We start from the raw sequence: 23,388 nt of genomic DNA, 5'->3' as shown, positions 1-23,388 counted from the left end.
GTTTTCGACGTGATACAAGCAAGTTGAGGGAGAAGAAAATGATCCACCGGCCTAGCCTGGCCGCACGTCGTCCACTCTTGATGCCATGCTGGTGCGCAATGAGGCAACTCGGGACGGATGTGCTGGAATCGGTGGCACACGTTGGGTGCACGTCATGGCGATCCGTCTAGGACTCGCCGGGCCGGATTTCACGACCGCTCGCCATGACTGTGCTGGGGCCGGCGGGCTTGGAGGCTGGGGCGTTATTCCAAGACAGGTAAGTGTGGTCGCCGAGTTTTCTGATGGGGCGCCTTGTTAGGATGTGATTCCTGGAGTGGCAAGACCAGGGGCGGAGCAATGTAGATGAGTTTCATGGACTAACCTTGGCCGGATGAGGTGTGTGGCCGTGAAGACGGCGCCGAGGATAATGCAGACTCCGCCCACGGCGATGTATGCGATTCCCAGGAAGTTGTTGCGGCCGCCCATGACGGTTCGCGTGGTCAGGAGCACGGATTTGGTGCCCCTGTATTGGATGGTTGGGAAGTCTTGAGAGACGTGTATGTTAGCAGGTAATGGCTGAAACTAGATTAGAAAATGGGTTGCGGGTGGCATACGATCATCGACGGTGATTTGATAGATACCGGATACCAGCTTGTCCTTGTCATTCCGCATGGCCAGCTTGCTAAAGGTAGGCAGACCAGCCGTGCGCATCCAGACCTGGAAAGCCTCCCATTGCTTCAAGTTTGGTGGTCGATACATGCCGTCGTCGGTGTAGCCGTTGGGGTACGCCTCGGCCCAGTTTGGCGGAGGCACAATATCAGAGGCCTTGTACTTGGTTGGGCCGTAGAGATCCTTGTCGCTGTCCCAGGCGATACCTTTGTCCGTCATGTTGTAAGTGCGGGCAGTGCCGTCGTTGGGCGGGTTTTGCCAGACTGGCGAGGAGAAGCTATCGTTGAACAGGGAGTTGGCAATGAGACCGCAGGGGTAGTATGGCCTGCCCGTGTCATTTGCTTTGACGCCATACAATGGAGTGCATTTTGATCCGGTGATGTCGCCGTAGGAGCGCGCGTCGCCTTTGAGTTGCTGAAGATCGCATGATTCGGCATACCGACGGTGGTTTTGATAGAAGTTGGTGAGTTGGTAGTAAAGGAGAACAGGCGCGCCCATGTCCTCGGGAATGGTGAACTGGAGAACACACTGGTTGCCCTTGATTTGTCTGCCATTGTGGAGAGTGACGTTTACATCCTTCTTCTTCGCCCACTGGGCACGAACGCTGCTGTTGGCGTTCTTAAATGCGGACTCAACAGCACTACCGGGCATATTTGCAAAGGTGCCGAAGTCGGGCGCATCGTTTGTACAGCGCGTGTAGTCGAGTTTGATCTCTCGGACCTGTTGGAGCCAAGCAGATTAGGCGACGACGACAATGGACAACAGCGCGAGCCAGTAAAATACCTGCGAGCTGGCATAAAGAAGCAGACCGCCAATAGGGGCAAAGATGATGCCTATGGTGAAGAACAATGGCAGGACCGTCTTGGGCGTCAAAATTGGCCTGTCGCATCGTGGTCAGCTGGCACTCCTGGGTCAGCAAGTCGGGCATCGCGGGAAGCGCCTACTGCCATGCTTTCAAGCGCTGCTGTCGGAAGGCGGTGTCTAGTGCGAGTGTTTGCGATTTCGTCAATGAACCGTCATCAACAGAGGTGAATTTGCCAAGGGCAAACGCTGGTTGGCGGAACTCACTGGGAGGTCTGCGACTCTTTGTCTTCTCCGGCTGCTTCGGGGCTGAGTCGTGGGAGTCTATCGAGTCGGTATGCTCGACGCCGCGCGGAGTGTCTGACATTGCGGGCGAAATCGACAGTTGACACGCGCGATGCGAATATTCGTGGTCGACCCGAGCAAGAGGTAATGCTGTGCCTGCAATGGCAGGAAGGTTGAAAGGTGATGCGGGATGCTTGCACAAAGGGGTGTTTCGACGTCGTCGTCTCGTGCTGGAGCACAAATTACAACGAGGACTGTGGCTGGTGCAACGCCGTCGTCAGAGACGCGCGGCTGTGCGGCTGTGCGGCTGTGCTGTTGTGCTGCTGGGCCTGGGCATGACGACGCCACACAGGTGCCCTGTAGGGTAGCGGGCCGAGCGCGGAGGATTCAATTTCTCTGCCCAAGCAGGCAGGTACGCCGTGAAAGAAAAGGGCAGTCGAGCAAAGCTTAGTAATAGACTCATGAGCTGCGAAACCATTGTCGGTCAACTGCAACATGAGAAACCCACTCGAGACACGATGCACTGGTATCAAGGCTGCCCCCATGGGCCGTGGCCATGGACCGTGTGCTGGGAACAAGTAGTCACGCATGTATCGTCTTCGCCCCTCGTCCCTCACCTCTCATTTCCCCGTGATTTGAAACTGCAGAGTATCGGATCAAAACGCCCCAGGACCACGGCAGCGAGTCCCCCTTGAGTCACTGACACTCAAGTCTCAGCGACGACTCCTGGGAGTGGTGGACTTTGTACGGAGTCGCTGTGGTAGGCTTTGCCATCCGTATGCGGACCAAGCGTGTGTGGGTGTGCAGTTTCTGACATGTTACAATTGTGAGTCAAGATTGAACCCCCAGAGCTGTGGCAGAGTCGCTGCTGACACAGCCCGCACTCCAGGTCGCCACGAGTTCGCACCGGGTTTGCGGATGGATTCCTCTAGGATCAGCGAGGAAAAAAAAAGAGGGGGACGGTTCCGGCGTATTAGGGTGTGTACTCCGGACGTGGAAGAGATTCCAAGATTCAGAGCGCCCGCACCGCCGGCCATCCATGAACCACAACAACCCTCCGTGCATTCGTCATGCCGCTTTCTTGCCCCGTCTCACCAATGATGACCGCAAGGGCTCTGCAGGACAGCAGCTGAAGTGAACTTTGGTGACGCCACCGGACTCCCTTTAAAACGGCACTCGGCCGTGGATCCACGTTTCCCAGTACTACTAGTACGGAGTACGGAGCGCTGACAATGTGACGGCGGGAGAGTTGACAGCGGACAGCGGCATTTTAATCTATGTGGGACATCCTCTCAAGTTTTCACCCGGCAAGTTCTAATCTTTCTTTGCCACGACAGACATCTCCTCGGTCAGGGACAAAATTGTAATAGACGAAAAGCTCCAAAGCTTCCTGCAGCACGACTCACTGCTCCTGAACAAACCGCTTCCGTGGCTTTCATACTTCACGGCTCGACTTGTTCGCCCGTCCCTTGTCCTTACTCTTACCACTGTGAGGCGCAGCGCCCACATACAGGTTGACATCGATTCGGTGGCTCGCATTGTTCCAGCCTTTTTTGTTCTGCTTCCGTATGCCCACGGCCTTTGCCGCCTGAGCCGATCCGGCCAATGATAAGTTCCTTGATCTCAGCGCGCAGGACGCAGTGTGATTCCTGTTCGTCCCGAGTCTCGAGATTGGGTGTCACTTCGCTGCCGTGCCCTCGACAGCGAGCAGCGAGCAGCGACGACACCAATAACTTTACATCCCATCTCTCTCGAGTCTTGGGTCAGCGGCCACACAGGCGACAGACAGGAGCCACCATGTTGGTGAGTCCTTTCCGCAGCCGAAGCAGGTGGATTCCTCCACATCAACACTGCGGACTTTTGTCGTCGAGACTCGACCAACCCCCGGGTGAGACAGTGAGGCGCAGCCCGCCCAGCCCTGCACAGACGCCGCGACACGCACGCAGCTTTGTCGCTCAATCATGTGCCGGGTACATAGGACTCTGTACTCCGTACGGAGCACTGAAATGCACGCCGTCTAGTCCTCAAAAGGCCGACCTAGTTGCTAGTGCCATGGCCCATGGAAAACCCGAGCAGCCGAGCGACGGCGATTCCGCTTCATGCAGGCGGCAGATGCAAATCCTGGCTGCCTGTCGAGGGAGGGCATCATCCATCCGGAGCCCAGTCACAAGGGCAAGAAGTTCCGGACGGTTGGCGAACAAGAGGCCTGTTCCAGCCGAAATCCACCGCTCATTTCTCCTTGTTGCATATGGCAAGCCTTCAAGGCGCCAATCTTCACAGCTTTCATCGGCACCTCATCTCGCTACCGCATCACTGGTTGTGGCACCCTGCAGCTCCGTTCGAGACCAGCGTCATCGACGTCCGTAAATGTATGTGGGCTTGTAGGGGTGTGATTCTGCAAAATGAATTGATTCACACTCCTATCTACGTAGGAGCCAAGCCGATTCTACGTCTCTTTCGTCTTCAACAAAACAGCCGAAGCTTAAACTTGTATACCTCACCTCCCCTCCGCCCAGCACCTCAAAGGCTGCAGGTTTCCTTGTTTGCCATCAACACTGAGGACAAAAGACCCCAAGCTGTTGCAAACGTCCTCCTTCCATGCAATTTGAAATAGTCTCGGCCCCTGGAACCCATCCCGACCCGACCGTACATGCCTTTTCCCCGCGAGCACAAGCATATAAGCGCATACCATGCCTAAGGAACAAAATACTCTGTCGAGTCTCAACTCCGAGACCTCGTCCATCCCACAGACCGGAGTCGTGTCCCCCACGCGCGCCACAAAGTCCAAGCGCGTCCTTAGGGACACAGGCTTCCCAGAATATTTTCGCAATGGTAAGTGATGGCTGCCAGCGAGAGCAGAGGAATTGCTCAGTGTGCTCATCACCAGCTGCTCAGGCCCCAACACCACGCTGCCTCACCCCGAAGCGGACCTTTCCCCGAACGCGATGCTTTCGTACGAGGATGTCTCCGAAGAGCGAATGATCAAGAGGCATTGGCGATCCTTTTTGAGGAAGCACAAGCGGACGGTTTCCCACGGCGTCATTAATTCTCAGTCTGAAGCCTTGAACAGCAGTGCATCTCTTTCGACGCTGGATTTCGACGGGAATACCGCCAAGCAATTGAGGAGCACGTCGACAACCAGCATACGACTGTCCAAGGACGGGGGCGAGAGCATCCGCTCCGGCTCCAAGAAGTATGAGGAAGACACACCGCCGACCTCTCCAGATGTGGCAGAACGCCGCCGAAAGCCCAGATTGTTCGGTCGGTTGAAGCGACCTTGAAGTGTTGGGCGAGAGGTTGATGCAGCGGCACGTCGTCAGGTTTCGCCGCAGATTCAGCGCTTTACGAGGTTACGACGGCTTGTGAAAGTGCATATCTAGCGATGGAGTCTTGCTGATGCTCCTTTTCTTTTCTTTTGCTGTTGTTTCTTCAATTGAGCAAGCATATATACGCGTTGGGCGTACACAACATAGGGCGGTGGCTGAGAGTCCGCCTTGGGCAGAGGACGGTCGGGACAAGATCTATTTTGGATTATAAAGACGGTTACACGTTTCGGACGGTGTATGGCCTTGCAAACCCAGAAACCATGCTCGCCGTGAGGTGTATTGATGCGTCTGTTTTAGTTTAATTGACCATTCTCACAACACTCCCCTCATGCGTTGAATCTATGGCCATGCGGTCAAGGACGCCGGCGTCATCCTGCCCCGGTGCAATGCGTATGCTTAGCTCCCCCGATAGGTCGTATAGCTGTAGGGACTCAACAAGAGCGGCACATGGTAATGCTGTCCCTTGTGGACGCGAAACACAACGGCGGCCTCGGGGAAGAAGGTGTTGCCCTCGCCGTAGTACCCCTCGACATCGAAGCGGAGCGTCCAGGTGGACGAGCCTTCGACCTGGCCGAGGACATGGTCGAGCGTGTAGACGGGGACGTCGCCCGAGGAGGTGGCGGAGCTGTACGGGAGCCAGGTCTTGATGCGGCCGTCGTCGTCGGTGGTGGACTCGAATTCCTTTGGCGGCTGGGAGCCGCGGGGCCCCTCGAGACGGACGCGAACCGCCTTGGCCGGGCGGCCGGCCGTGGTGTCGAGGACGTGGCAGGTGATGGGGTCCCTGGCGGTCATTTGGTGATGCTTGTTGACGCTGCGTATCGCAAGCCAAGGATGGATGGGATGTCCCTTGGACGGTTGAGGGAAGCGGGAAGCGGGAAGCGGGAGCTGGGTGGTGTCGGCGATGGGGGAGTCGAAAGAAAGATCAAAATGAAGAAAACTTATTGTTGTTATTTTTCTTTTTTTTTTTAAAAAAAAAAAAAAAGAGAGAGAGAGAGATGAAAAACATGAAGTGGGCGTCTGGTAAAGGACGAGGATGTTCATGTTGTGCCCCTCTGGTCGTGTTGGGCGGCGGCCCCCGCGTGGGAAGCACAGGTGCAGGCAGGATGCAGCTGGACGATTGCACCTTGATGGATTGCACGTCACATGACGTGTTTGCACAGAATGTCGTACAACGCCGCCAAAATATATCATGTTGCTACGCGGCCTCGGCCGTTCATCACGCATCCCTGACTCAAAGTATGCGTCTGCCTCTCGATCGCGCCCGACGCATCCAGTCCGTGTCGCGTGGGAACCAGTGATGCTCGCAGCGTGGGTGACTTCAGACCAAGCGGCGCGATATTTCGTGTGAGCATCTACGCCACGGGGCTTCATCGGGGCTTCGTTGGCCCAAGCTCATTCAGCGCCTGTTCCTCGGCCTCCCAGACTCAGAGGCATTCGGCGGCAGACTGAACATGAATGGTGCCGTGTCTTGGCCCTTGCATCATCAATGACACGGGCTGGTGCCCGCCGTCTTGGCCACACCGTCGAATTCTGCCGGCAAAGGCATGCTGCCATACCGGTGCAGCATCGTGCTCACGCCGAGGATGACCTCCACGAGGATGATTTTGCCATGGGGATCCCTTTCGCGCAAGGACTGCCCACGCGCTGGACACGGCGTCGACTCTCAGAACGAGCGACTTGTAGAAGACGTGGATAGATGATAGATGAACGATCGTGTAGCCGCGGCCGATGCGATGTGGCTGGTTTGGCGATGGCGGGGACCAGAGTTCTGTGGCCCTCTCCTGGGAAGGATGAGAATAGTGAGAAGGGATTCTCTAAAGTAGAGCCCACGGAAGACGTCATGGGCCGGCCGTCCCGTCCATCGTCCATTTATATTCAAAAGTCTAGTCCGTCTTGAAATGCGGCTGGCCGGACCACTCTCGCAAGCGCCTCCCATAGACCTGCAGCAAAACAATCAACAGGAAAGCCCCGAAGCAAATAGCCGCCTGGATACCAAAGCTCTTGATGGCGCCCATGTCCTCCGCCCATCGAACCTGGAAGTAACTAATGATGAAGCCGCCCGCCACACGGGAAAGGTTCAACCAACCCGCCACCTCGCCAGAAGCGGTGGGGTAGGAGTCGAGGTTATACGCATTGACGCCCACGGTCGTGATCATGATGCCGAAGACGTAGAGCCCCCAGCCCAGCGCAGCCACCATGTAGTGGTATGCGTGTTCGAGTGAGAAGCCCAGCAAGACGAGCCCGCCGCATAGAAACGGAGTGGAAATCCAAACGACGGCCAGACGAGCCTCGGGCTCAAGGCGCCCGTTGTTGCGGCGCTGGTACCATTGGGCGACAAAGTCGTGGAGCCAGTGCCCGGCGACCTCGCCCACGATGGCGGCGACGATGGGCGTGAAGTAGAAGAAGCCTGATTGATGACAAGGTCAGACAAGTGTGCATTGTTGGTATGGGGCCGGATTCCAAGAAGGGCGTTTTACCTATCTGCTTGGGACCGAAATGATACAAGGGCGTCAAGAATATCGCCAAGGTGGTGTTGATGCCCACGACCCACGCGAAAGCCAGCAGGTAGTACGTGTTCGAAATCAACACTGGCAACTTGATCAGGACCCTGAACGGACGCGAGACGGCCTCGGGCAAGGTGTTTCGCATGTGGCGCGTTTGCCACTGCTCGACGCCTATGACCCTCATGATCCGCGACTTGCGCCGAGGCTGCTCACACGGCGCCAGCTTGCGATCATAGTACGTCTCATCGAAAAGGGCAAAGATGGCGACGACACAGATGCCCGTCATGATGGTGTAGAGACCGAACGCCCACTGCCACTTCTGGGTGTCGATGATGAATGCGGAAAACAGGGGGCCAAAGTACGGCGAGAGGATGATGAAGGAAGCCCAGATGTTGATCTTGCGAGCGTGCTCATGGAAGAAGAACATGTCCTTGATGAACATGAGGCCACCCTGTAAAATTCGAGGTATTGATCAGTCCATGCTGGTTTACTTTTCTCTTGTTTAGTTTTTTTTTCTTTTCCTTTGTCTTGTTCCACGCAGATTCGTGGAGCGGGAGAAGGAGGGGAAAGGGGAAGAAGGGGAAGGGGAGGAAAAACAGAAGAACAGGAAAAAAGGAGAAAAAGAACAAGGGCTTACTGCCTCGGCGACGGGGGAAAAGAAGCCGTTGAGAATGCGCGCCGCCATGAACGACTCAAACGTCTTTGCGGCAGTACACCAGATGGCCGTGGCCAATGCCAGAGTCATGAACCAGAACATGACGGGCAGTCTGCCAAAGTATGCGCCCAGACAGATGGCGACGATGCCACCGGCGCCAATCATGAAGACGTTGCCGACTTGGGAGTGGTTGACGACATTAGGGTCCATGTGCCAGATTCTATTTCACCACCGTCAGTCAGGTCAACAACCATGGTCTCCCTCTTTTTCCTTTCCTCTTCTTCTTCTCCTTCTCCTTCTTCCTCTCTCTCTGCCTGTCTCTCTTTTGAAACTCATATTTCTAGTCGGCGCTCCACCGCGAGCCAACCGAATTACACGCATACATACGGAACGGCACATACTCAGCTTGCGGCAACAGCGTAACGGCACCAGTGGCGCTCCCATAGTCGGGCAAAAGGGACGTCGCAGCAATGATGAAAAGAAACAGGTGTTTTCTGGACCAGGTCCAATTCAACGGGTCATCCGGGGCGTCAGATGGCTGGGGGATCAGCACCGTACGACCATCGGGCGTGGTCTTGACATTGCGACCCGCCAAGTGCGCGTCGACGAGGTAGCCGTTGTCGTCCTGGAGGAACTCGCCGCCGTCCGAACTGACCGCCGTTTGGGCCTCGACTTCTTTGGGGCTGAATTGTTCCCTGGCAGGGGATTCAGGCTGTGCGGCCGACATGTTTGGCGTCGGCGTGCAGAGTTATTGCAACAATGGCCAAGAAGGGGAACGCTTGAGAGTGCCGGCAACCCAGAGGGAACGAGGAAAAAGAAACAAGGCCAACACGGGCGTATATAGATCAAGCACCCTTAGACGCAGAGATGTCGCGTCGCTCACATGCTCAGCGTAGTTGATGCCACATGCGTTTCTCGTGGCTACGCACGTTGAAATTGCCACGTCGCAGCGCGCCGAGTTTCCCACGGACAGACAAGTAGCATCGATTGTCGAGGACGGAGATGACTGCCACCACCAGATATTTTGCGTTTGCATTTGCATTTACATCTCACATGCAACGGCGGCGGCGGCGGCGGCGCACTATCGCCGATGATGCCAGGTTGGTCCCGACGTAGGATCAGGGATGGATACGGAGAGACGCGGCCGAGGGCGTAGTAGTAGTAGTACGGCTCCGTATTGTATTGTATTGTGTGGTCGATTGAAGATGATTGATTGATTGATGACCAACAGAGAGCCGAGAGCTGCCCTGGGGACAAGCTGGCCGACGCTCTGTAATGAATGGCCCGCGTACATCAAAGGGACGAGTGGGCAAAATTCGACACTTGGCTCGGAATACGTCGCGAGTGTGGGTAGGCAGGTACGTATAATATTACCGAGCACGATCATCACCGCGGAAACGGGGACTATTTTCCTCCTTTTTTTTTTTTTTTTTTTTTGTTTCACGCAACTAGCCAACTCCAAACAACTCGATTCCTCTCCCTCGCAACCTGCCTGCGCTGGACTGCATCCCGCTCAACGCCATCTCCAAAAAAAATGAAAAAATTCTCTTGTCCGCAAATCCACTGACCAGCTTCCTAGTGCGGCGGATTTCCTCGGCTGTCGCCGTCAACTGCTACTTTCCCTGGTCTGTTGCCGGCGCGAACCCTCCCGCCATCAACCACATGTCAAGCATTAATACTTCGTACGAGCATTCCGTGATTGGTACGGAACCCCTGAGTCAGCGGAATGTGGTGGATTCTGACTTCCCGTCCGTCGTGGGTCGGACGGGCGATCAACCCTGTTGATGTTGAACCTTGCTCGACTTGACTCCGCTCCAAGGTCCATGGACAGCTACGTACTACGTACCTCGATTCAAAACATTCTCGCATGGTGTTGAAGAAACAAGCCCTTGCGAACAGAGATGCCGTTTCAGTTACAGATCAGTGATCACTGCTCCGTGGTACGGACGCGAACCTAGATCTGTAACAGCCCCCAAGCCCTTGCTCGCTACCAATGAACCAGGTGTACGTACGGAGGAGGCAGCCCAACAATTCATCGCTCGCATCCTTCCGCTTCACGGAAGCCAATCTAGGTGCTCGAGTTCACCGAATCTTGTGGCATCACACTTTGCCACAGAATCTCCCTGGCAAAGCGCACAGGCGTGGCGGGGAAATGGTCGTAATCAGGCAGGACCTCCGAGTTGTCCGTCTCGCGGCCTTGTTTTGTCATCAGGAAGGACTACGGACAACGGACTTTGTCCTTGTCACGTCTCATACGTAACACCACTTCTGGTGCTCGTCATCGTCCTCGTCGTCGTACGCACGCACAGTGTCAAACTCGCCAGCCCTTCGCTGTTGAGTCTGGAGCTTGAACGACACCAGCGTCCTCTGACTGTTGCCGAGATAGATTAATGCCATGGACTGAGCTGTGCGCGTCTTGGATGTTCCCGTTCGAAACCCCACTGCCGCCCAGGATCAATCATTCTCGAGTCTTGCCATGACCGTCCATGTACCCTTGTGCAACGGCACGGGACGCGCCTCCGTACCGAGTAATCCATCCATTCTCCACGGACCACGGACGCAGATCGAGGGGGGGACTTTTGGTCCAAGTCCATCGGCAAGTATTGGTTGGACATGGGGGCGGTTGTGTTGTGTTGCGCTCCATTTCCCACCGCGCATCGTCCGTCGTACGCCCTCAGGTGCTTGCTTGATGGTTGTTGGCTGCTCAAAGTCCGTGGCAAAACATAATCAATCACCTCCTTGGGTGCCAGTACTGTAAGCTTACTGCCCCCAACATGCCTTTCCAGAACATTGCTGCACTCGAAAGCAAGTGTCTTACTCCTTACATGCATGATTTTTCAGTCCAACAAAATCTCATCGGGTAAGTAGAGTACTAGCAGGCAAGCAGGCAAGCAGGCGCTATCCCTACCCATTCAAACAGTCTCCCATGGGTCAGGACCCATATCACATATCATAGAGGGACCTCTTTCCAACAATATCATCTGCTCCGTAACCGTCGCTGTAACAATCCCGGCCCTGTACCAGCCGCCGGCCATCATACTAGGCGACTCGTCCGCATGTGTCGTCCGTGGTGGGCAAGTTGAACTAGGCGGCAAGCAAATTTCTTTGACGGACCCCCCGGTAAGACGTTGTGTGTATCGTTCCCCATCCCCATGTTGACCCCGTACGCTCTCTACCGACTTAGTGCACCAACGACGTGCGGTGGTACTACACATTTACGTGACTGAATATGGCCCGCAAGCAATGATCCATTCATTGTTTCTTGCCTTTGGTTTTCGACCTAGACGTGGACGATGCGACTCCATGGACCTCCCATGTAAATTACTTGGCAGAAATCATCTCAACCCTCTTGTGCCGATACCTGAGCGTATTCCGCCCGTCATATTGAAGGGGTTAAATATATTTCAAGGTGACCTGGCTCTGAGGCCTGTGGGTGCTGCAGTGTCAAGTCTTGACTACGCACGTATATACCTGTTGTTGTTCCCATCCCCCCCCTTTTCATTTCTTTGTCTACATTTGATGCTGTTTTTCTTTTCGACGCTCGCAGTTGTCGCAATGGCCTCAGGCGCAGAAGGTTCGGTTCGTCAGAATATAGACAGAGGGTTTGTTATTCTGACTGTTGGCTGGATCGAGTGCGGCATCACGGCACTCTTCATTGGCGGCCGTGTGTACAATCGTTTCCAGAAGCGAGGTGGTCTTGGGGCTGATGACTGGCTTATTTTAACATCGTTTGTAAGTTATTATCCCCCTTTCTTGTTCCTGTGTGCTTGGAGATGTGCTCACCGCCGGGAATCTTCATGCGTGCTAGATACTGGCCGTCGCCTTCATGGGAGTCACGACTCCAGAAGTGCAATATGGCACAGGCAGACACCTCGAATTCCTGTCAGAGGATCAAAAGGTCCAGTCGGTCAAGCTCGACTGGGTCAGTCAAGCGCTTCACATTATGAGCACGGCCGTGGCCAAGATGTCGATTGTGCTCTTCATCCGGCAAATCATTGGCAAAGGCCACTCGCGCATGTGGTTCCTGTACATCATGGTGACCATGTTGTTCGTCATCAGCGTCGTGTGCGTGTCCTTTATCTTTGCGCAGTGTACGCCTGCTGCGGCTTTGTGGGATCCAAGGCTGAGCAAAGAGGGCAAATGTTGGGATCCAAAGGTGCAACAGGGTTATGGGTACTTTACGGCCTGTACGGACAATCATCGCTCTTTCCTTTCCTCGTCTTTCTTTTTTTCGGCGTGTGACTGATTCGCATCTTGTCCTTTTGCAGCCTTCTCCGTCTTTTCGGACTTTGCGCTGGCCATCTTCCCCATCACGGTGGTCTGGAACTTGCAAATGGAGTGGCGACTGAAGATGAGCCTCATGTTTTACATGGGCCTGGGAGCATTGTATGTGACTTTTTCTTCTTCTTTTGTTTCGGATTTGCAGAAGACGCTGACACGTGAATCATCGTTGAAAGCGCCGGCATTGCTTCCATTATCAAGACGATGAAACTCGAGACGCTCTCCTCTAGAGGCGATTATACGTGTATGAAACAAATCCACCCCGTGGCCGTTGCCCTTGCCGTTGCCTACCCTGCGCTTTGACGACGCTCTGACCGAAAACTTACCCTTTGGCCAATGCAGATGAAACAGTCGATCTGATTATTTGGATGATGTGAGTGGGCGCTGGTTAAAAAAAAAAAGAAAAAGGATTTCTTATCAAACACCTCCTTCCTCCGACCCCAAGTACATCTTGTCTAATGCTTTGTGGTAAAAAAAGGACTGAACAATTCTGCATCATCATCGCCGCGTGCATTCCACCCATGCGCTCCCTCTTTGTCAACATGTATCGCAAAATTTTTAACATCCAATCCACCCACGATGCGTCGTCGTCGAGTAGAACGGGCGGCACGAAATGCAGACGAGGCTACGTCAATCAGCCCTCGCAGAACGAGGAGCACGGTCTATCGCACATGGAGTCGGGCTACTGGCGGAATGAGACGGAGGTTTCGGCCATGGCCCATCGTCGCCCTGAACCAGACAGCGACACGACGAGTGGACATATCGAACAGAGGAGCGACAGCGATGAACTGCTAGGGAAGCAGCAAGGAGGAATCGTCAAGAAGACCGAGGTGATGGTGTCAGAGCATCGCATGCGATGAACGAGGGATGGATGGATGGTGTTGTGGGTATGCCTTGCAGGCTCCCGAGTCCCAGCCATGTGCGATTCGAATGCCGTGGAGGCGACATTTTCCTCCCAAAATAGAAAGGGACTCCCAAGGCAGGACCTTTTGGCAGCCGGACTTTGACTTTGGGGCTGCCGTGTGGCATTAACCATGTGCTCAACTTTGCATTGTGTGGTATTCAAGCCGTCAACTTGGCACTGGCTATGACGACATCCAGTGCCACCACACCACCACCACGGACGCGTTATGAACGAGTCTCAGCACCTTGAAAAAGAACCAACTGCCTCGGCTTTTGTGTATCTAGCGTCACCAAGCATGACTGATTTGATTTTTCTTTCTCGGGCAACTACCTGAAGCAAAACATATTGGGTCAACTGTTAGCCTACCATATCCAAGGGGTCGTCATTTTCACTGCGTCTCGAAGAACCGTATCAACCCACGGAACAAAAAGAACAAGAAACGCTCACGCACGCATCAATATGACGGACGTCTTCAGTGGAAGATACAAGCTGAGCGAAAGCACTAATTTCGACGAGTTCCTCACAGAGCTAGGTAGATCCGTCATGATTGCATCACAGGCCAATGTCATAGTCCGTATCGTGACTTACTCCAACCTAGGCGTCGGCAGGGGAAAACACCAGCTGGACAAATCCGCGTCTCCAGAAATCGAGATACAAAGGAACGGAGATGAGTGGCACGTCAGGAGTACAGCTGGGCCGGAAAGTTCCGACTTTTCATTCAAGCTGGGCAAGGAGTTTGAGGAGATGCGCCAGGATCAGGCCAAGGTCCGCAGCGTGGTGATCCAGGACGGCAACAAGTGGACGCAGACGCAGACGCCGATAGATGGCACCAAGATTGTCACCATTGTCCGTGAGTTCAAGGATGCGGAGATGACGACCAGTGCCACTGTTGGTTCCGTCACTTCTGTTCGCCATTTTGATCGTATCGGGTAGTGTAGTTTGCGCTCTCTCACTGGGAGGAGAACATATGTAGTGATGTAATGAATACATTTGAACACACATTGCGTGCTCAAGGAAAAGGCTGGCCACCCCATTTAACGTTGCATCTTGATTGAATACGCTTCTATGGCTCAGCCAGGCACCGCCGCTCCAAAAAATAAATAAATAAATAAATAAAACAGCGCCACCATCATCATCCATCTGATGCCGCCGAGCCTCGGAACTGACCGAGGGGGACAAAATTCACTGCCAGATTGGCCCGCACCGCTCCACACAGCATCCGAGACAAAACGTCCTACTATTCTTGTCATACCCTGGACCCCTCCGCCGCCACCTCGACTTGTGACCTCGAAACCTCTAGAAATCGCCATCGACGTACGGAGTAAACGTGCCGCAGCGAGAAAGCGCGTCTCTCTCCGTCCCGTCTTCGATTCGCACCCTCGCGGCCCCCGGGCAGAATTCTGCCAAGATACGTCTCCCGCCGCGACAGAAACAAACAAACAAAGCTGCCCAGGCCCTCGCGCATCTCAGCAATGTCGTCAGCCGTCATCTCCGCCGACGACGCTCTCGAGCCCACGCTCCAGTCCCTCCTCGACCAGCGCTCTCTCCGCTGGATATTCGTCGGCGGCAAAGGCGGCGTCGGCAAGACGACCACGTCGTGCTCCCTGGCCATCCAGCTCGCCAAGGTCCGCCGCTCGGTGCTCCTGATTTCCACCGACCCGGCGCACAACCTCTCGGACGCCTTTTCCCAAAAGTTCGGCAAGGAGGCCCGCCTGGTCGACGGCTTCGACAACCTCAGCGCCATGGAGATCGACCCCAACGGCAGCATGCAGGACCTCCTCGCCGGCCAGGGAGACGACGACGTCAACGCCATGGCCGGCGGCATAGGCGGCATGATGCAGGACCCGGCATTTGCTGCAAGTCACACGCCCCGTCCCCCCCCGTCCCCCCCGTTACTTGACCCGACCGTCTCGCAGATCCGTCAATGTCTGCGTCCCGGCTAACTCGCCGCCGCTGCCGCCGCCGCTGCAAAACAGATCCCCGGCATCGACGAGGCCATGTCCTTCGCCGAGGTCCTCAAGCAAGTCAAGTCGCTCTCGTACGAAACCATCATCTTCGACACGGCGCCGACCGGGCACACCCTGCGCTTCCTCCAGTTCCCGTCGGTCCTCGAAAAGGCCCTCGCAAAGGTGTCGCAGCTGTCGTCGCAGTACGGGCCGCTGCTCAACGGCGTCCTCGGCTCGGGCGGCGCCCTCCCCAACGGCCAGAGCCTCGGCGACATGATGGACAAGCTCGAGTCGCTGCGCGAGACCATCTCCGAGGTCAACGCGCAGTTCAAGGACGCCGACCTGACGACCTTTGTGTGCGTCTGCATCGCCGAGTTCCTGAGCCTCTACGAGACGGAGCGCATGATCCAGGAGCTGTCGAGCTACGGCATCGACACGCACTGCATCGTCGTCAACCAGCTGCTGTTCCCCGGGAGGGCGAGCGCGTGCGAGCAGTGCAACGCCAGGAGGAAGATGCAGAAAAAGTACCTCGACCAGTATGAGGAGCTGTACGCCGAGGACTTTAACGTCGTCAAGATGCCCCTGCTGGTCGAGGAGGTGCGCGGCAAGGAGAAGCTGGAAAAGTTTAGCGAGCTGTTGATGAAGCAGTATATTCCTCCCGAGTAGGGATTGGGCATGCGTGCATGCAGCGCGGTCGAGGCGGGCCTTGTTGCTGTTGTAGCTGAGGGGCATGAGTATGAGTGGTGATGATGGGCCCCTTTCTTCCGTCACGACGGACACCACCGACGTGGTTACATGATGGGCGTACGCTGACAGTCACATTTGGTCATGGTATACAGATATAGAACTGGTTTCACTTGAATCAAGAATCTTGGCTCGACGACGAAAAAGGACCCCAGTGTAGATTGTTTTTTTCAATTGTTTTTCCCTCTTATCTCTAAAGAGCAACGATACGACCTGGTGCCCCTAGGCCGTGCTATCTGGGGGGATCCCGCCGGAACCAATTAATCCATTTTACGCCGTTGCAATGCCGAATACATGGGTGGTAAATTGCCACCCTTTGCTCTGCAAACCAAACAAGGAAGCCTGGCAACTCAATGCCATGAATAGAAATAAAATCGGGGGAAAAAACAGAGCAAAAGGCCCCCCCATCCCAACGCCAATCCAAGAAAAAAAAATAAATGAATGAAAAAGAGAAGCAAAGGGCCCAGCGTCCATGGAGATTCGTGAGGCTCATGTGCTTGTGTTGAATACAGGTTGCCGGCCGCCGTGATGATATGCTGTTGTTCCGGCTTTGAAGGGAACGGCCGTCTCTTGGACGGAGACATGGAGAAAAGAAAAAGGTCACAGTTCGCGGTAGTCGCTGGGTCTGATCCTGCGTTGCTTGTTCTGGTGGCGATGAGGGTTGACCGGCTTTCGAAAATACGCATCATCATCAGCCTGATTGCTCTGCTGGCCAAAGGTCTGCCCTCCGTTTTGGAAACCATTCACGCCGTTCATGTTTCCCATGTTGCCCATACTTCCGCCCAATCCATTCATACCGCTCACGCCGTTCATGACGCTGCCCATGCCAGCCATGCCAGCCATGCCGCCCATGTTGCCCATGTTGCCCATGCCGTTCATGCCGCTCATGTCCCAGCTCCCATTCATCCCGAATCCTCCATTCATGTTTCCAAAATTGGGCATGCCCATCATTGGCATGCCCATCATGTTGGGCATCCCCATGTTCATGTTCATATTCATGCCCGGCATTCCCATCATGTTTGGTGGCATCATGCCCATGCCGTTAAACATCATGTTGGGCATCGCCATGTTGGGCATCCCGTTCATCATACTGTTCATGGCGTTCATCTTGTTTTGCTGGTTTTGCATGGCCTTGGGAGCCTTGGGGATTTTCGGGTTTTCGAGAAAGTCGTCGGCCGGGCGTTTCTTCACATTGACCACCTGCTTAGTCGACTCGTCTAGAGCTTGCTTGTCCTCGGACTTGACGACAATCTGCGTTTCGCCCTCTGGAGCAACTGTGGGCGACTTGACGGTGGCTTCTGGAGGCGTTGGAGACTTGGGTGTTGCTTTCGGCTCCTCTTGCTTCTCGGACGGCTCTCCACCCAGCTTTTTCGTTTCGTCCTCTGCCTTGGCATCGCCGTTCTTGCTGTCGTTCTCAGAGACGGAATCGTCTGCTTTTGGAGATGCTGGCGGAGTGCTCTTTGCAGTTTCCTTCTCCTTGATGTATTCCTGTATCTTCCTTGACGCATCGTCATCAGGCTGAAGATCATCGATTAGCACACCCTCAGTTTGACACGCAGGGCAGACGAAGTCGCTTTCGATGAGAGCATTGGTTATGCAATCATTGCAAAACGTCTTCTTACAGCAAGGTGTCTTCATTGGTTCTATGAACATCTTTTTGTCAATCGAACATTGTAGACCCCTATCTTGCACTTCCTGATCTTCGGCTTGAGCTTCTTTGTTGGCCGTAGATGACTTGGCTTTAGCCTGATATTGCTCCCACGATGCCTTGTCCGGTTCTGCAATGACAAAATCTCCCTCAGCATTGACCATGATGCCAGATGGTCGTTTCGATTCGTCGCCATCTGTGTGGGCCAATACCACCGACTTGTCGACTTTCTGGAGGAAGGATCGGGGGATGCCGGTAGTCCTCTTCACGCGGGGTCGGTTATCAAAATCAGGATCGTCATTTGTTGGGCAGAGCTGAATCCAGTGCCCTTTGTTACCACAACGGTAACAGATGTAGCCTTGAGGAGGATCATGATCAGGGACATTCGCCGGCTTTTTAGCTCCGGGTTTGAAAACGGGAGCTTGGCTATCCGTGTGTTAGCTGGGGTGCTTCCACGTATCTAGGTAGAGTCGCAGACACCTACTGGGACATTTCTTCCTGTTGGGCAGACCACTGCTCGGTCTGTGCCGCAAACATGGCTGCCATCTTCTCCGCTTCCGTCATGGCATTATTCATCTCACTGATGGCAGTGGCACTCGGCTTTGATGACGACGCTTTGGATAACTGCTCTTTTCGGCTTGCATTTTTTGCAGACACTGGCATCTTGCCAGAGACATATCTCGCAGCCCTACCTGCCCCAGGCTTCAGAGCTGGCTGGCGCCGAGCAATAACAGTTGTCGACCTGGGAATGATGGTTGTGTCATCGTCGTATTCTAAACCATTTTTAGCATCTTTGCAACTCGCCTCGTTTCGCAGCATGCCTGAAAATACGCACCTTCACTGTTGTCATCTGTGTAAATGAAGAGGTCGAAATCTGTGCCATCTCCCAGGCCACTCTTGTTGATAATTTCACGCTTCAACTCGAAGACTGAAATACCTGTTCCGTCAAATTCCACTCGGGTGGGTTCTTTCTGAGACTTAAACTTGAAAAACACTGATGATGCCATTTTGAGATCTGACTGACTCAGGCGAATCCTTTGTTACGAGGAATGCAGACAGCAGCAAGGTCAGTACCGTTGACGACAATCGCGAAGCGATGTACCAGTAAATGAAATTGAATTTTTTTCTGTTTTTCTTCTTCTGTGTGCTAGAGACGGCAGTTATTTCTTTTCGAGTGATTTTCCTTCTCTTGATGCTTCTCTCCTTTAATTTTTTTCGCTTCTTCCTTGGCACTCGCGTGCTAATCAGGGTAAGTTGAAAATTAAATAGTCAATTCTGATTGTACTTGGAAACAAAACAAACGAATATAGAGGTTAGAGGGTTGAACAATAAGGAGTACAATAGGCCGATGCCTGAGGAGTATGCTAGCCCACACGTTCCACCTCGCTACCGATTCAACCACGAGAATGCACCCACCGCACCAGAAACACCTCGAGTTAGCCAAAGAGCCCGATCTTTCGATATCCTTGCCAAGAAGCAAGTGCGCGACACTGAAATGGGGTGGCTGTGTTTTGTCTTGAGCTGGCAGAGTCACTTCGTCGTCGTCCGGAAATGGGTGGCGGATAATATGCACGATCCGCTGAGGGCGGGCGGGCGTGTCAAGTCACGAGGGGCGCAAAATCGTTTGTGTGGGCATCAGCCGGCTGTCTGTTAGTGCAAACAACTTCCCAGGGGCCAGAAACGTAAAATTCTGACGATCCGACGATGGATATGTCAATGAATGATGGGAGCGGGAGATGGGTTGAGGTTGGGTGATGAGGAGAAAAGCTGGAAGTCGAGCAGGGAGACGGGCGGTCCATTAATAATGACTAGCTTCGGACAAACGGCCTCCAAACGCTGCCATTGTCCGACGCCAAGGCAAGTTGTCGGAAAAATATAATGTCCGCCTGCCGCCAATTCGCCCGCTTCCACCGAGCGCCTAGCGCCTCGGAAGAACTACGGAGTGCAACACAACCCCTCCCTCGCCGCACCCCTTGGATTCGGCCTCGCAAAAGGTTCCTGCATGAGTCAGCACATGTCCATTTGCTCTCCGGTGAGTCTCCCCTCCCTGTGCGAGCATCTCCCCACCCGCTGGAAAAGGTGTGTGTAGTTGCTAACGTCAGTATGCACGGCGAATAGTGATGCCCCGCACCGTCGTGCTTCAGTCGGTCCTGTGCCATGTTCCTCGAGCAAGTCAGAGAAGATCTCTTCCCCTCAATTTCTTCTCTTCTTCATTGAACTGGCAATTCTCAGGGAAGATTGCTTGTCGTCGTTCATACCTGACAGGTTCTATCCGCGCTCGTCAAGCCAAAAAGATGGCCCCTCAACTCGATAGCTACTTCAAACAGGTAGACGATTCAGCCGACCACTTCATTGAGCGTCTCCGAAAGGCTGTTGCGATTCCCTCAATTTCGGCCGAGGATGCTCGTCGCCCCGATGTCGTCCGCATGGGAGAATGGCTCGGCAACGAGCTGAAAAGCCTGGGAGCTGAGGTCGAGCTTCGACCTCTTGGCAAACAGCCTCACAAGGAGCACCTTGAACTCCCTCCCGTCGTCCTCGCCCGCTACGGAAACGACAAGAACAAGCGAACAATCCTTGTGTATGGTCACTATGATGTTCAGCCTGCCGAGAAGAGTGATGGCTGGGCTACTGAGCCGTTCCAGCTCAGCGTTGACGACAAGGGCCGCATGTTTGGGCGTGGTTCCACAGATGACAAAGGGCCGGTCCTGGGCTGGCTCAATGCTATAGAGGCTCACCAGAAGGCCGGCGTCGACTTTCCCGTCAACTTGCTGATGTGCTTTGAGGGTATGGAGGAATACGGCTCAGAGGGTCTGGAGGAGTTCATCCAGGCCGAGGCCAAGAAGTACTTTGCCGATACCGATGCTGTCTGTATTTCTGACAACTACTGGCTCGGTACCGAGAAGCCTTGCCTAACTTACGGTCTACGAGGCTGCAACTACTATTCCGTCGAAGTCTCCGGACCTGGGGCCGACCTTCACAGTGGTGTCTTTGGTGGCACTGCCCAGGAGCCCATGACTGACTTGGTTCGCGTTTTGGGCTCGCTGGTCGACACCAACGGCAAGATCCAAATCCCTGGAATCATGGAGCAGGTTGCTCCAGTCACCAAAGAAGAAGAAGGCCTGTACGACGGCATTTCTTTCACAATGGACACCATTTTCGAGTCACTGGGTAGCAAGACTACGATTCATGACGACAAGAAGAACACTCTGATGGCCCGTTGGAGATACCCGTCCCTGTCTGTCCACGGTATTGAGGGTGCCTTCTCCAGTCCTGGAGCCAAGACGGTCATTCCCGCCAAGGTCATTGGAAAGTTCTCCATCCGGACGGTCCCCAACATGGACATTGACACCACAAACAAGTGCGTCTACCAGTATGTCGAAGAGCAGTTTGCCAAGCTAAAGAGCAAGAACACCATGAAGGTGTATGCGCAACACACCGGCAAGTGGTGGGCTGCCTCTCCCAAGCACTGGAACTTTTCCGCAGCCGCCAAGGCCACGGAGCGTGTTTGGGGTGTTCAGCCTGACTTCACTCGTGAGGGTGGAAGGTAAGCAGATTTCAAAAAGCGTGCATTCGCGGCTACTTGCGAGAAGCTAACCTGGTTCCCAGCATCCCAGTTACTCTAACCTTTGAGGAGGCCACGGGCAAGAACGTCCTCCTGCTTCCCATGGGAAGTTCAACCGATGGTGCCCACTCGATCAACGAGAAGCTGGACAAGCGTAACTACATCGAGGGCATCAAGCTCCTGGGCGCGTACTTGCACTACGTTGCTGAGGAGCCCCAGTCGTAGGAGACGGGTGGGGAGGGCTGAACAAATGAGCAGGAACAAATCAAGTGGACTGCACAGCTCGACGGGTGATTAGCATGTAAGCCACCATGGCCAAGTAACTTATGTACCAACTACGTCGGCACCCAAGTGCCATGCTGCCGTGTTTGTTTGCACTGGGATGCGTAACTTGACCATGAGACGGCGGTAATATGGCACGGCACGGCATGGGCAGAGTCGCAGCCGGCTGGCGGACACAGGGTGCCAAGCAAGTGCCCTGCGACGTCATGCCGAGGCTGGTCTAGCGCCATTCAGACGTGACTTGACAGGTCTGTCTATTCTGGCGTGCGGGGCCCACGGTTGGTTTTGGGTGGTTTTGCATGTCAGATGGCACCTCGGGCTAGTGCCAATAAATCGCCCTCCGTACCAGCGCACATGCATGGGCATGGCGGACATGTCTTGTCCGGTGTGGTCCGATGTTCCATCTCATCCATCCATCCATCCATCCCATCCATCCTTCTTCCTTGAACTTTGCATCTTTCACATGTCTTGCGGCCCCCCGCGCTGGTTTTTGGCAGAGATGCAGCGTCGCTGACGAATTCATACTGACCCGGCAGGCTCTGTGCGTCTGGTCTGGGCAGCTGCACGTGCATCATTATTGGACGCTGTGCGCACAGATCAACATCCCAGACAGGGACCACCGACTGACTTAACTACGCCCTGCTCGGCCTTGGTTCCGCTTCCGCTCGAGACTCAAGATGGCCCGGAGACGCAGCACGACCAGCATCTCAGCAACGCGGCCCGTCTTCCCGAGTTTCTTGCTGCCGAGCTTCAACTTCGGCTTTCGTCGCCGACCATCAGCACACGCTTCGTCGCCGACAGCTTCATCAAGTCCAGATGCACAAGGCCCGCCCGCCGCCTCCTCGACATTGACCACGGCCTCCCCCAGCAGCCCACCAGCCGCATCTGGGCCCGTCGCCAAACACCACGCGCCAACATCGGAACGTTTCTTCCTCTCTCGCAGCGCCCCAGATACCCTTCGCTGCATGACCTGCTCGACGGATCTGGCTCTCGCATCGCAAATCATCTCAAAAGGCTTCACCGGTCGCTATGGCCGCGCCTTCCTGGTCGCGCCGCCACCTCCTCCGGCTGACAACACGACACTCCTGAACATTCGCATTGGAAGGAGTGAGGACAGGCAGCTTGTTACGGGCTGGCATGCGGTTGCGGATATTTGCTGCGCGACATGTTCACGAAAGTTGGGGTGGAAGTATGTCGATGCCAAGGAGCAGTCGCAAAAATACAAGGTGGGAAAATACATACTCGAGACGGAACGCGTCATGTCGCACCGCAGCTGGGAGGATTGTCATGTTCAGGATCTAGGGTTAATGGAGCAGCAAGCTTGCAAGGCTGAAGGGCGAAGCGGCGACGACATCGTCTTTGACTCGGATGATGAGGAGGAGTGCGAGGACATATTCGCGGGCACCTGGGACGCTGCTACGGTAGCCAAGAGGAGAAGCGAGTCGATTGCGAGACAGCTTTCGGTCATGGAGTAACTTGGGCATGCGTGTTGCTTGGTCTGGCGTGGTCTGATTTCTGGCGTCTGTGGATTTGGGTTGGGAGACACATGTTGAGGGCAAGCTTGGACAATGCAGTGAACGGAGTGATACCCGGTGTGAGTCTGATTCTAGATACATAATTGAACCGTACGTGGAATGCACATGTAGGGGCATTCGACATTGAAGTTCTGGGAAGGATCCCAAGACCGTGCCCTGCCACCTGCTCTCTTGTGTGCTCCGACGCCCACCGCCATGAACTTTGGAATACTCAAAGTTGAGTGGTTCTTTCTCCTCACACTCACTTGAGGCCGCCACTCGACCCAA

At 54.6% G+C, this 23,388-nt stretch overlaps 11 protein-coding genes across 11 annotated transcripts; 7 read left to right on the top strand and 4 right to left on the bottom strand.

The window, feature by feature from the left end:
- Positions 1-166: 166 nt before the first annotated feature.
- On the bottom strand, positions 167-1,816 carry MAM_07816 (LEM3/CDC50 family protein; the record flags this gene model as incomplete). The annotated part of the gene is made up of 5 exons (XM_040826614.1): positions 167-278; positions 362-524; positions 594-1,368; positions 1,432-1,528; positions 1,593-1,816. 5 exons carry the CDS (start codon positions 1,814-1,816, stop codon positions 167-169), a joined length of 1,371 nt encoding a protein of 456 aa, XP_040675353.1.
- Positions 1,817-4,424: 2,608 nt separating this feature from the next.
- MAM_07815 (uncharacterized protein) lies at positions 4,425-5,015 on the top strand (the record flags this gene model as incomplete). Its single annotated transcript, XM_040826613.1, has 2 exons — positions 4,425-4,566; positions 4,630-5,015. 2 exons carry the CDS (start codon positions 4,425-4,427, stop codon positions 5,013-5,015), a joined length of 528 nt encoding a protein of 175 aa, XP_040675352.1.
- Positions 5,016-5,456: 441 nt separating this feature from the next.
- On the bottom strand, positions 5,457-5,852 carry MAM_07814 (transthyretin domain protein; the record flags this gene model as incomplete). The annotated part of the gene is made up of 1 exon (XM_040826612.1): positions 5,457-5,852. One exon carries the CDS (start codon positions 5,850-5,852, stop codon positions 5,457-5,459), a length of 396 nt encoding a protein of 131 aa, XP_040675351.1.
- A 1,091-nt stretch (positions 5,853-6,943) lies between these two features.
- On the bottom strand, positions 6,944-8,946 carry MAM_07813 (MFS transporter; the record flags this gene model as incomplete). Its single annotated transcript, XM_040826611.1, has 4 exons — positions 6,944-7,467; positions 7,538-8,015; positions 8,202-8,439; positions 8,621-8,946. The coding sequence occupies 4 exons, from the start codon at positions 8,944-8,946 to the stop codon at positions 6,944-6,946; spliced, it is 1,566 nt and encodes a 521-aa protein (XP_040675350.1).
- Positions 8,947-11,774: 2,828 nt separating this feature from the next.
- On the top strand, positions 11,775-13,360 carry MAM_07812 (uncharacterized protein; the record flags this gene model as incomplete). The annotated part of the gene is made up of 4 exons (XM_040826610.1): positions 11,775-11,951; positions 12,028-12,406; positions 12,488-12,605; positions 12,979-13,360. The coding sequence occupies 4 exons, from the start codon at positions 11,775-11,777 to the stop codon at positions 13,358-13,360; spliced, it is 1,056 nt and encodes a 351-aa protein (XP_040675349.1).
- A 503-nt stretch (positions 13,361-13,863) lies between these two features.
- MAM_07811 (allergen Ale o 13) lies at positions 13,864-14,337 on the top strand (the record flags this gene model as incomplete). The annotated part of the gene is made up of 1 exon (XM_040826609.1): positions 13,864-14,337. One exon carries the CDS (start codon positions 13,864-13,866, stop codon positions 14,335-14,337), a length of 474 nt encoding a protein of 157 aa, XP_040675348.1.
- A 539-nt stretch (positions 14,338-14,876) lies between these two features.
- On the top strand, positions 14,877-15,347 carry MAM_07810 (arsenical pump-driving ATPase; the record flags this gene model as incomplete). The annotated part of the gene is made up of 1 exon (XM_040826608.1): positions 14,877-15,347. One exon carries the CDS (start codon positions 14,877-14,879, stop codon positions 15,345-15,347), a length of 471 nt encoding a protein of 156 aa, XP_040675347.1.
- Positions 15,348-15,401: 54 nt separating this feature from the next.
- On the top strand, positions 15,402-16,016 carry MAM_07809 (Arsenical pump ATPase, ArsA; the record flags this gene model as incomplete). The annotated part of the gene is made up of 1 exon (XM_040826607.1): positions 15,402-16,016. The coding sequence occupies one exon, from the start codon at positions 15,402-15,404 to the stop codon at positions 16,014-16,016; it is 615 nt and encodes a 204-aa protein (XP_040675346.1).
- A 678-nt stretch (positions 16,017-16,694) lies between these two features.
- MAM_07808 (retinoblastoma-binding protein) lies at positions 16,695-18,749 on the bottom strand (the record flags this gene model as incomplete). Its single annotated transcript, XM_040826606.1, has 3 exons — positions 16,695-18,168; positions 18,227-18,515; positions 18,578-18,749. The coding sequence occupies 3 exons, from the start codon at positions 18,747-18,749 to the stop codon at positions 16,695-16,697; spliced, it is 1,935 nt and encodes a 644-aa protein (XP_040675345.1).
- Positions 18,750-20,036: 1,287 nt separating this feature from the next.
- MAM_07807 (glutamate carboxypeptidase) lies at positions 20,037-21,529 on the top strand (the record flags this gene model as incomplete). The annotated part of the gene is made up of 2 exons (XM_040826605.1): positions 20,037-21,286; positions 21,349-21,529. The coding sequence occupies 2 exons, from the start codon at positions 20,037-20,039 to the stop codon at positions 21,527-21,529; spliced, it is 1,431 nt and encodes a 476-aa protein (XP_040675344.1).
- Positions 21,530-22,263: 734 nt separating this feature from the next.
- On the top strand, positions 22,264-23,061 carry MAM_07806 (yippee family protein; the record flags this gene model as incomplete). The annotated part of the gene is made up of 1 exon (XM_040826604.1): positions 22,264-23,061. The coding sequence occupies one exon, from the start codon at positions 22,264-22,266 to the stop codon at positions 23,059-23,061; it is 798 nt and encodes a 265-aa protein (XP_040675343.1).
- Between the last annotated feature and the right edge of the window lie 327 nt (positions 23,062-23,388).

Source organism: Metarhizium album, assembly GCF_000804445.1.
Source record: "Metarhizium album ARSEF 1941 chromosome Unknown scaffold_37, whole genome shotgun sequence".
Lineage (NCBI taxonomy): Eukaryota > Fungi > Ascomycota > Sordariomycetes > Hypocreales > Clavicipitaceae > Metarhizium > Metarhizium album.
The sequence above is the reverse complement of the archived record's forward strand: the minus strand, read 5'-3'. Positions and strand labels throughout refer to the sequence as shown.